Genomic DNA, 12,270 nt, shown 5'->3' with positions numbered 1-12,270 from the left:
AGTACCTTGTTGTCAGAGAGACCGGTGACTTGGTCGACAAACTCCTCCTGGATCATGAAGGCGGCCAGGTTGGCAGTGTAGGAAGCCAGGAAGATGACAGCGAAGAAGGCCCACACAGACACAATGAATTTACTGGTAGTCCCTTTTGGGTTCTGTACCGGCACAGAGTTGTTGAAGACCAGACCCCACAGTAGCCACACGGCTTTACCCATGGTGAAGGAAGGACCATGAGGGTCTGAAAGAGAGGAGGATGAGGACATAGCAATTGAACTGCAGGATACCAGTGTGTGCAGCTTCGGATGCAGGGCTGAGACTGAAATGTGTTCATGTATGTGTGTGCGTGTGTGTTATTGCACTCACCTTTTCCCTGTGCGAGGTTTCTGTTAAAGCCAAGAGGACTGATGTATTCAAACATGAAGACAGCCATTGCTGTCACCAGCAGGAGCATAACAAACATCATCACCCACACTGATGCGCTGAAAGGCTCTGGGAGAGAGGAAACAAAGAAACAACAGGGCAGATTAACTCGTGCTCATAATGCTGCACATCAGCTTTTAGAATTCATAGGACTCATTCGCTACCTCGCCGAATTAATCAATCAATCAAACATGTTTTTATTGTCACGTAGGCATATAGCAAAAAGCTGCGTGATAACAATCTGCCTCCTCCATGCTCAAAACCCCCTACACAGTTTTGCGCACACATGCATGTACGCAGGCACACCTCCTATTTTTACAGCATGAGGAGGCGCACAGAACAGCAGGCCCTGGTGTCAGCACTCCTGTCCTCCCTCTGAGCATGCAGCGCTGCTGCAGAGATTAAACCCTGCTCTGATGTATGGGAGAGCACTCCATACACACAGTGGGCAAGTGGGTATTATCTGTGCAAGGGTTTTTCCGGCAAAGATTCTTTAATTACGACGTTCACAGCAGTAACTGCATGCTGCATACACGTTAGTGTGTGTATGTCTTCGTGGTTGTGTGTGATGATAACATGGGTGTGCGTAAGTGGTTTCATGTATGCTTGTACGGCAACTTGGAGGTTGATCACGCTTAAGCGGAGCCGATCATGACCGAGCAGCCAAATCCTGCAGTTAAGTGCCTCTCATGTAAGGTAGAGCGATTACATGCAGGAAACAGGAGTCAAGCAAAATCACAACCATTGAGAGTGAAAATATTGACATATGTGCAACAGAAATGAATTGTGTTGTCAGTTCTGTGCCTACGGGAACAAACACGGAAAACAAATATCACTCTACACTTGCAGAGTAAAAAAAAAAAAGAAAAAAATGCGAACAAGAGAAATCTTCCTCTCCCTCCTTCCCAAGTCCGACAAAAAAAAAAAAAAAAAAAAAAAAAAAAACAAACAAAAAAAAAAAAAAAAGTAAGAGTTATTCAGGGACATTCACCGAGAAAGGCTGACGGGGACACGGTTCCGTTGCTACGGGAGACCATGACGCTGATCCCGGTTTCCACGAACGGGACGGAGAAATCGATGACCTCAGAACGCTCCTCATTGATCGTCAGAGATCCGACGGCCATGACGGCTTTCTTATAGACCACCTTTGAGGGCGGCGGAGATGTGGAAGCAAATGGTTGATGGATACAAAGATGGATGGATAGGTAAGTAGGGAGAGAGAACAGCAAGAATGAAAGGTTGACAAAAGCAGGAGAGATGGAGGAGAGGAAAGACAAAGAGGAAAACGGTCAGTCATCATGTGACAGGTAGTCTTATACAATAAGGAAGATAGATTAATTATGCTATATGCGGTCTCTGCAAATTAACATTATATTTCATGATAATGCTCTTTAAACATAAGAATAGGTATTTGCCAAAAGCATATTAATTTTGTTGAATGCACATCAATAAAGTTTTGCAGTGTTGAATCTTAATGTATTATAATCAGCATGCAGCCTCTGCTAAACACTGAGAATGCCAGATGAACTTGAAAGGTCCGTGAAGTTACACAGTCTTAAAATAAACGCTGGGATTTTACCTTCATCTTGAAACTGTTAATTAAAGATATGCAAATGGTGCTTCTGCTGGACTAGTTAAGGTTTTTTTATTTTTTTACTTGTCGAACATTTGCAGTTGTGCAAAAACCAAAGAGCTGATTTTTGTTTTCAATTTTGGGAAAGTTTTGTAAAGACATGAAGGAACGGAGAGAATGACAATTAAAGCATGTTTTAGAATATAAATAACCGGAAGATCCTGTCATATGAACATCGCAATTTCTCCCAGCATTGGCTTGAGTAAGTCACACACACATGCACACATTGTTGTCCTGTCTCACCTCTCCCACCATCCCATTCCAGACATTGTTGATCTTCTTGCCATGCTTGCCATTGGTTACCAGGTACAGGTCATAGGTGAACTTTACATAATTTGCAATCTTCTTTAGAATATCGATGCAAAAGCCTTTACAGCACTTCTTGATGTACGTCCCACCAGCCTCTGTCGTGTTGCTTTAGAGACAAAAACAATAGATTTAGTGCATGTGGTAAAAATGAAAGACATTGCAGTCTTTGCAGCATTTCATATGCGGTGAGCCTGCTCAGTTGCATGCTGAATGTTAATCCCACCTTTAAAAAAAATAACCTGCATGATAGAATACTTTTCTCCCAAAGCTCAGTGTACATCTCTTTCCATGCCATTTGCCTAATTCATGTGAATGAACCGATGAAGAAATTTCTCCCTGGGACTTTTTTCACCTTTAAGTTCAGGTCGTTCTATTCAGAAATGACATGAGAAGACTTGAGAAATATGTTCATTCTCTCCTTTTAGCTCTCTGTCTGTTAGACTATGGGGGCTTTGTGACGACACATCATCTGCAGTCCGTGCACCATCTGTGTATATGAATTAAAGAGCAGGAGTTCAGATGCCATTCTCTCTTCATCCCTATCTCTCTCACACACAAACACACAAGCGTGCTTCATCTTATCAGCCACCTGGGAGCCTCATTTAACTTTGAGATGTGTGTTAATTAGATTAACATAACCTGGGCCTTCATTTTATGAACAACTTGATGGGCCGAGGGAAAGAAAAGACCCGCACACATCAGCTTGTGCTGGTGCAGTTCTCTTCAGAGCTCAGACTCTGTCACTTTGTGATGAAAGACAAACATTGGCCGACTCTTGTCCCAAGTTCAAGTTCAAACCCCCCTTATGGTTTGATAGCGTCACACAATGAGAAACGCGTCATTTGGAAATGAATTACTGTTTTGTGACACGCTTATAACCCGATGCTATCCATAGCATTTGTATAGCATCATTTGTTAATTTACATCAGCATTCGCATTCAAAGATTTGGTGTGTTGATAAAATCTAGATTAGCTTCTAGCAAAGGATCATTATGATTTGTCTTGTCTTTCTTCATCAATCAAAAAGACTTCTGGAATAACTCTGACACATCTTCTGTAATATAATCTGGTGATCTGTTGAGTGATCTCTTTTTATTATAGTCCTCAACTTTCAATTAATCACACAGATGAGATGAACAAAGCCTCTCCTAAGATGTGACGGGTGCATTGTCAAAGAGATCTGCAGAACGGGTGGAAGAGATAAAGGCTATTCAAGCTTGTTTTATCGGGACGTAACATTTTCAGATTCAGATTTTAAAATTTTCAGATTCAGATTTTAGAAAGAAAAAAAAAGAGATCATATTTCTAAGTCAATTAGAAACAAAATATGATGTTGATACTTGATGTCTGGACCACAAAAATGTCTCAACCTATAATATACAGTATGATTTTTTTTTTGTCATACTAATGTTTTGCTACAGCTACATGACGAAGGGGTACACAGAGAGACATCGATGGGGAGGGAATCCGGGCTAATAATAACGGAAACAAGGCCAACCAAGCCAGGTTTGCAGAGAACAGGCATATAGGCCAGAGCTGCAACAGCCGCGTTCATGAACACAGTGTACCCATTTAGGCCGGCCAGTGTACAGTCCAGGGAACAAGAGCATGTGACATGATGGGGGCTATTTATGAGGTTCCCAGGCCAATCTGATATAGAAACACTGCTGGGCTTGAATGGGGTCTCTAGAGAGGGCAGTGTAGATTTGTGTGTGTGTGTGTGTGTGCGTGTATTATGGCTTGTTCCTAGGCCCAGCGTGGATGAGTGAATTTCTGGTTCTGCATGCATGGATAGTCCCCCCCCCCCCACCTCAATCCAACTGCACCATCATTCCTCCCTCTTTGCCTCTTTCCCTCCATCCATCCCTCTTTCTTCAAATTGACACAACGGAAGCTTGAGTGGGAATCGCACCGTGGAAGGAAAAGATGCACCCAAATGCACTGGCCTGTGAGTGAGTGGACATGCGGACACAAACAGAAAGTCTGCGTGAGCCTGTGTGTGTGTGTGTGGATTATTTTGGATGTTTGTGTGTGTGTGTGTGTGTGTGTGTGTGTGTGTGTTTATGTTACTCCTTGGAGATGCTTCATTCTCCACCCTACTTCACAGAGTCTGGATTAAATTCTCTGTAAACTTTTTAACTTTGTCCCTGGGACCCTATTACCACCTCGTCATCTCTGTTTGTAAGAGTGTGTGGGTGTCGGGGGGGGGGGTGTAGCAGTGTAAGAACTAAAGTATGAACTCTAGGTGAGGGAAATATTAATATCAATATTAAATATCTATACACCAATTACGGCCTCTCATTCTGAAGACACACACAAAACACACACGCCTGCCAAATTTGCATAAACATTAGTTTGGATAGTCACATATGTAGGATATCCTACATCTCCATGACAAATGAATATGCAAATGCAGGTAGCGTCCATTCTGAATAAAATGATGATGGTCGGGGGGGGGGGGGGGGGGACGGGGGGGGGACAACCTATTTCTTGACAAGGCCTACGGGGCATGACTTACTCTTTGATGTGCTTCCTGCAGGGCACAGAGTTCCTCATGCAGGTACCGGTGAGCCTCTCTACATCCTCCACGATGACAAAAGGCTTCTCCTCCAGTGTGACGATGGACAGGTGGTTGTCGTCCAGCTCCGCGTCACCAAAGGAGTTGAACCGCGGCCACACCGGGTACTTCAGCGTCAGGCTGCGGTTGTCCAGCTTCCCCATCTGGCGGGAAGGAAATGAGAAGGACAAGGATGAGGTGATGTAAGATGAAGCCCCCCCAAAAGACTGTTAAATCAGTCAAAGTTATCATTTCTATTTTATAGGGGCTGTGGATCGATTCCAATACTTAGTGATAGGTGAAAAGACAACGTCTGAAGTGTGTGTGGGGGGGGGGGGGCACGTGGTCAGAACACAGCAAGATGCCGGTGTTCTGCTTCTCTTTACCTGGTGATTCAACCGCTGCAATCTGCTGCCTAGAACTCAAAGCACCAAGGGAGCAGAGATGATTACAAATGAGACACACATCAACATTTGCTTTACATGTGTTTAAAAACAAGTCATTTTATTTTGGCACAAAAGCTTACAAATCAGAAAGCATGTTCACAGACAATAATAAATGTAACAGTGGTCTGCTGGGACGCGTGATAAAATGCACGCCGACGTAGGACAGTAGAGTAGAGTAGAGTAGAGTAGAGTAGAGTAGAGTAGTAAAGAGAGAGTGACAGTATGATGATGTCAATAATTCAGAATGTTTTCAGCGCTGTGATGTCACAGATTCCCCTATGGATGTTCTGTACCCACACACACACCTGTCTATAGGCCAAATGCATGTGTGTGTGTGTGATGTTTACGCATGTCTGTGTCAGATGGGAGAAGCCGAGAGGAGTAGAAAGACTCCAAATCAATTTCAATTATTAATGTTACAGGAGCCAGAAAACAGAAAAACTTCTCTTTTTCAAAAACTTTTTCAAAAGGACATTCCCTCTTGTTTTCTCTCCCTCTCTGTGAGACAGCAACACTGCTGCAGAGTGGAGTGGCGAGTTTGTGTTTGTTTACTTCCCCCTCATAAGGCTGGAAATGTATAGACGGCCCTTAGTGATGGATGGAGATCGTGAGGTAAAGCTACTGAGGCTTTTCATATCGTTTGACCCTGACCGACCATAGGACAGTGTTTTGTTTTACCTTCATGCATGCAAACACAAATAAGATGTGGTTCAGCCAGCCAGCCTGACTTGGTCATTAACAGGCGGGCAGAGAGGAAGAAGGGAAATTAGCATTTTAATTGAACGACAGGGGTTAGAGTATTCCCTCTGCTCCTGGACTGCACCGCTGTCGACAGCTCACGCTGCTGTCGACTATATCTCTAAGAAAGTGAGTGTGCATGCTGAGATGGCATGTGCACGCCCTCTTTGTGTTTCACCTTCACCTTTCCTTGGAGCGATCGCACCAGTCCGTCCGTCTCACCTCGGCTGTTTGGCCCATCACAGGAGAATGAGGGCGTGCATTTTTGTGTGCTTGTGTGTGTGGCTGCTGTGCTAATAAGACTGCATATACATGCCATGAATCGATAGTCGAGCTAATAACAAAGACAAGAAAACTTTTTTCGAAGTCAGTGAGAACATAAAAGCACTGTAGTGTTAAAACCTTCCTGTGTATGCAGCAAACTCAAATCTTTGTTTTTTTCTTCACATCTCTCCCTGCAGAAGATCCTGTAATGATAAATCAGTCCAATCAGTGTTTGATCTCAAGAGAGCCTGCATCTGACTGAATGACCAAGGTTATGAAGTGCCCACCACTATATCAATCGCTTCAGAGTCAGCTAATGGGGGAAGTATACTTGTTTTCATCAGCAGCAGCCAAGGACAAACTCTGTTATAAGAGCGTCTCAAACAGCTTGGGTTTCCCAGCGGGGGTTAAAGGATGGTTAGGGTCGCTATACCTGAGAGCTGCTGTATGTTTCAACTTACTGAACTGCATCTTCGGCATTTGTGTTCTGGTACTGTTCTTTCTAATTAAGACACAAATAAATAATTACAATTTGTGTTTAACAAAGAAAGGAGAAAGGATTGTCAAAGAAAAAGTATTTTTACTCAGTTGGGATGGGAAATTATGAGAACCCCCCCCCCCCCCCACTCACACACACAGACACACACTCAGTATGTTAACTCCATGGAGAAATACAAATTCTAGTCACCGGGGAGATGAAGAAAGGAGGATGAGTGTAAGAATTAAGCAGATGATTTAAGCAGATGATTTCCTGTCCTACTGCTCTCCTCGCACCTCGTCCTCCCCGCCTCTCCTCTTTCTCCTCATCTCCCCATCTCTCTAATTAAGGAAAAAGAGGTTATGAATTCCTTCCCAAAGAGCAGGGAGGATCGTCTTTATCCACTGGCTAGGCACTTTATTTCCCCATATGGAACACCAGATTTTCCACACACTAAATACACAGAGTTGTGTGCGTGTGTGTGTGTGTGTGTGTGACTGACATTGGGGTCTGTGGGAGGATAAGATGTTATGGGTCGAGGGATCAGTACATTATAAAGCCCCACGGCGACCTTCACTGACCTCAACCCCTGCAACAAATAACGAAACTCTGACCCAGAAGAAGTGTGATTTTGGAAAAGCCCTTGCTTTGTTTCATCTACTACTTCTTTTTTCTTGTCTCTCTAAGCCTGACCCCCTGTTTATCATATTTTTTTCTCTTCTGTTATATCATCTCTATTTTTCAAAGATTATTATCCGCCAACCTAGCCAGATAAAATGATGTGGAGAAAATGGATCCTGCTGTCCCTCTCCTGTGCTGACTGTGCTTATATGTACAGATGTGTGTGTGAATAGTGTGTAAAAAACGACAGAGAAGAACAAGCGTAAACTGGAACCACGGATTTAGATGTCTTCCTTTGAACTGGCCTTTATCGACAGACTGAAAGTGTGTGTCTGCTTTCCAGAGTGTGATTCTCCAAGCACAAATCCCATGCTGTCTGTAATAATTATTTTGTGAACTGGCAGCTAACACTGCAGCAGCTCCTGAAGCAATTTTCACACTCCATCTACTCAGTGGGATTAAAACATAACGTCCTTATTCTGATCGGTAAATACACTGTTCCTCATTCGGGCTGTGAAGTCATACTGGAACTCTGACAGCAGCATGAGAAATAATCAGGACTTCTCATGTGCCATTTATTCTTTAATCAGACTCTTACTCTTAGCTCAACCTATTGTGATGATGTCTTTCTTTTTATTTTTTTCATACATTTATGATTCAAAGTTTTGGATTGCATGTGGCAGAATTTAGTTTATAGCATTGCTGTGCATAAAAAGCTTTAGCACGGCCCTAGATGTAAAAAAATATATATTTTTGGAACATAATAATAATCCAAAATATTTAATTGATTTCATGACATTTAGAAAACCATAAAGTTTAAAGTACATCTCAGCGAGGCGGAGGATAACATTTTACAATTGTTTGTGCTATCCTTTCAGCTCAAAGCAAAGCAAGCTCCTGAAATCCGCTCTATTCAAATCCCGACATATAATGCATCTATTGCCGCTACTGGATTTGGCATCATTACAAAAAATTAGCATTCAGGAAAATGGAGATACAGTTAAAAAGGATTGCATGCACCATCTGTGAGTGCTTCAGTACGACACTCCTGGCGAGGAAGCATTGCGCTAAACTGCTATTCGTTCTTGCAACTGGAACGGCTCACTCGTCACACTTCTTTAAAATCAAGCAGTAATTTACGGGCGATTACATAATCCTTGAACAAATGACATACACCAGCAATTTCAGACCTGCACGCTCTCCCAAAAACTCCATCTACTACACGTATATGCTGGTGGCTTCGTTCCACTTCGCTCTTCCTCGCTCTCACTTTGTGTCTCTACTTCTCTTGCTGTCTCCGCCCATCTGTCTCCATAGCTTGATCCTTCCCATATAGCGCTCCTCTCCCTGCGGTGCCTCAAGGGGACACATTTTATATTTTTAGTGCAGATACAGAATTGTTTTATCGCTCGATCGTCACGGATCTGTGTGTATGTGTGTGTGTGTGCGCGCTGCTGAAAGAACAGCCCCCAATTAAGTTTCCACTTTGTCTCTTTGTCTCGCTCCCCTTCAGTCTCCTCTACACCTCAGTGAGGGTGCACTGATCAATTTCACGGGCTCTCAGTTTACAACACTCTCTTCCTCCCTCCAGCACACCAACAAAGAGTCTTCTCTGTGTGATATTGTATGGGGGTGTGTCGGTATAAAATATTAAAAAAGCTGCTCTCAAAGATTGGATGGAGACAAATAGATGCAAACTAAACCAAATTCTGTTAGGCTGTAATCTAAATAAAGGTTTGATCCAAGCAACCCCCCCCCCCCCACCCAATAACTGCAGTCTGGTTATTTAAACTGTTCAAGGTGCTATCAGAGACCACGATGGAAATCATAGCTAAAAAGTTGAGGAAGAGAGTGAAATAGGAGGAAGAGAGGTGAGGGCGTGAGTAAAAGAAGGCCATGAGCAAGAGGATAAAAAAAAACGTTCATATTTTGTTTCCATCATCAATCAAAATCCTTCCTCTTGCCTCCCACTTCTATTTTGCAACCTTCAACCGACACTCCTCTCAGCCTTCACCACCCAGAACTATGTCAGAGACTTTCAATGTGAGCCATTCAAGGCAGTCGGATGTTGATATAAAGATGCATGGCCACCATTTAAAGTCCATTACAACGACAAGAATACTAGAATGATCATCATTATATATGCTTTTCCTCTCAATTGCCCGTTAAGGAAATCCATGAACCTGCAAGCAAATGAGCTCATTGATCAATTACGTGCGTATCAGGAGACAGAGGCAACATTTTCAGTCTCTAGCATTTAATCTTAGTTTGGTTTTGGCTCGAAAGTATATTTCACAGAGGTTCACTTTTTGGTCAAACTACATGTAGTTTAGGAAAACACGACCACCAAAAGTTAATTTTTATGTTATCTACGTTTATCACCTTGATCTAAAACTTATCAATGCTTATTTAGCTTGAAATATAAGAACTCACTTTTGTTAAAGAAAGTAATGGACCAGTCAGTGAAATATAATAATAATAATAATAATATAAATAGGCCGATAATATCTGCTGATATTTCATTATCTTTTCTAGTATTTGGTTTATTATAATCATATTATTGCATTTTGGAGTTTTCATATATATATATATATATATATATGGCATTAGTTTAACATGCTAGTTATATGCTCAGTTATTGTAAAAAAGATGGAGAACAAACAATAAAAGAACTATATCATTTAAGTACTAATGATGAAAAAGCAACATGGAGAAATGTACTTATTTCTAACTTCTTTTGCTGAGCTTTCCTTATTTCTCATCTCTGAATATGTTTCATAGCCCCTTTCTTCCCATTACTGGGAGCAGTAAATACAAATAAATAGTAAGTAAGACCTTGTTTCTAATAGGTACGTAAAATAAACATTAAACTTCCCAGGGAGGTGAGGGCAGTTATTCTGTTTGGCTACGGTCCTTGGCCTACATGATACGATATGTGACCACACATGTACGTCCTACCTTCTCCCACTCTCTGTCCTTGTTCAGGACTATGACCACCAGCTTTGGGTATTCTTGGTAGCCGTCTTCTGTGAATGACAAGTCCCTGCCATCCCATGTGACATTCATCATGTACCTGAGATCAAAAGGGGTGGAGGGGTGGAGGAGAAGGGGAGGTGAAAAATGCAAGAGGGGGAGAGAAAAGATACAATTGGATGAGCAGGTGCAAAAGTCAAGCTGAAATCTGCCAGCATTGCTATCCTAAAATATTCCTGCAGGCTCTGTTACATGTCTGATAGAACGCACAAGCAAAACAGAACAGAAAAGATCAGTGGCGTACCTGAAATTAAAACTACGTCCATGCTAACCACACACACGCACACACACACACTGTAATGAGTGACCCATATGGCAGGTCACATTAGCTAAGATGAAGGGCAGTGGGGAGATATTCTTGGGTCCACACAGCCTCCACATTAATCATGGCTGTCCTTCCCCACTTTGTCTCCCTCAGTCCCCGTCAGTCGTCACGAGCAACAAGAGGAGAGCGACAGCACCTCCTTTCTTCCTCCTATACTCCCTTCTTGGGCTGGTGCGACAGGGCAAACTCCTAAATGGAGCATGTAACCCACGTGTCTTTGAAATAAATATATGATTCTCCCACTGAAACAGTTCCTGTCAATATATACAACAAGTCAATGTACAGTATTTTTTATTATGCAGCTACAATAGGGGGCTCCAGTGAGGGGTGTTTAAGGGAGATTAATAGTTTTGAGTGGCTCTCTGTTAATTTATTTTTCTCAGTTCACCTGAACCCTGAGTATCAAAGCCCACAGGATGCATACGAGACAGGCGGGTTGTTGTCTGCATATGTGTGTGTGTTCATGTGTGACCACAAGTATGTTTTGGCTGATTCCCCCATCAAACAGGTGGACCCGATAAGGTGTTGCTAGGATACAGACACATAGCCTATATAGAGTGCACCGGCCTGCCAAATGAACCCTGAACGAACACCGCAGAACAGACACACATAAGTACACACAATTATTTTGCCCATCTCAGTGACGATCAAGTTCCCTCTGCCTTATCGTGCTCAGCTCACAGTTGAGTGATCCACTTTCACTTCCTATCCAGCCTCCATGATATCAGTAATCTCTCTTTTCATTGAGAGGGAGCATTAAAAAAAAGGAGGATGAATGGAAGACAAAAAGAGTGAGGGAGGTGGAGAGAGAAAAGTTGTGATGAGAAAGAAGAGGACAAATCCTCGATAGAGTTAGGTTTTATTCCTCTCTCATTTAACTGAGTAAAATGGGGATGAGATAAAGGGGGTCCACTTCCAGGCTGAGGAAAGCATTTATGCTGTTGTCCTCATCCTGCTTTCATCAGCATTAAATATTTATAGAGTAAATTATGGGAAACAGTGACATTTACAGATGCGCTGGGCATGTTCTCGCACAAAACAACCGAAATGGCAGCCATCTTTTCTGGTAACAGTGCTGTGCTGTGTGTTCTTAACGCCAAAAGGAATCAGTCAAAGTCACTCCAGTTGTCCCTGACTTGTATAGGTTTAAGTTAAATTTATAATAACAACTCTACATCATGTGTGTGTGGTTGTGAGAAACAGAGAGGTGAAGTCTGTAAAAGGATGGGAGCTGTCTTAGGTGCTGATTGATGCTGTTTAAAATGACCCGGAGGTTCTTTGGTCACACTCGGGGCGCGCATGTCAAAAGAAGTAGATGCTAGTTTAGTAGCGTCCCTCCTGCTGCCTTTTGCTGAGTGTGTGTGTGTGAACATTATATATGTGTAGATATATTTCCTGTGTGGGCATGGGCCGCACAAGATTAGATTATGTGTTTTACAAACTTGCAGT

The 12,270-nt window shown here is 42.6% G+C and overlaps 1 protein-coding gene across 1 annotated transcript in view; it reads right to left on the bottom strand.

Annotated features, from left to right (window-relative positions):
* Nucleotides 1-12,270, bottom strand: part of grin2aa (glutamate receptor, ionotropic, N-methyl D-aspartate 2A, a) — an 87,201-nt gene that overhangs the window by 16,142 nt on the left and 58,789 nt on the right. The window contains exons 4-9 of the mRNA XM_068749426.1: nt 10,422-10,536; nt 4,878-5,080; nt 2,294-2,465; nt 1,409-1,562; nt 361-486; nt 6-235 (exon numbers count right to left, since the gene is read on the bottom strand). Of these exons, the coding sequence (XP_068605527.1) occupies nt 6-235; nt 361-486; nt 1,409-1,562; nt 2,294-2,465; nt 4,878-5,080; nt 10,422-10,536 (1,000 nt within the window). The remainder of the gene's footprint in view (nt 1-5; nt 236-360; nt 487-1,408; nt 1,563-2,293; nt 2,466-4,877; nt 5,081-10,421; nt 10,537-12,270) is intronic.

Source organism: Brachionichthys hirsutus, chromosome 16 (assembly GCF_040956055.1).
Source record: "Brachionichthys hirsutus isolate HB-005 chromosome 16, CSIRO-AGI_Bhir_v1, whole genome shotgun sequence".
NCBI lineage: Eukaryota > Metazoa > Chordata > Actinopteri > Lophiiformes > Brachionichthyidae > Brachionichthys > Brachionichthys hirsutus.
This window is presented reverse-complemented; position numbering and strand designations above follow the sequence as displayed.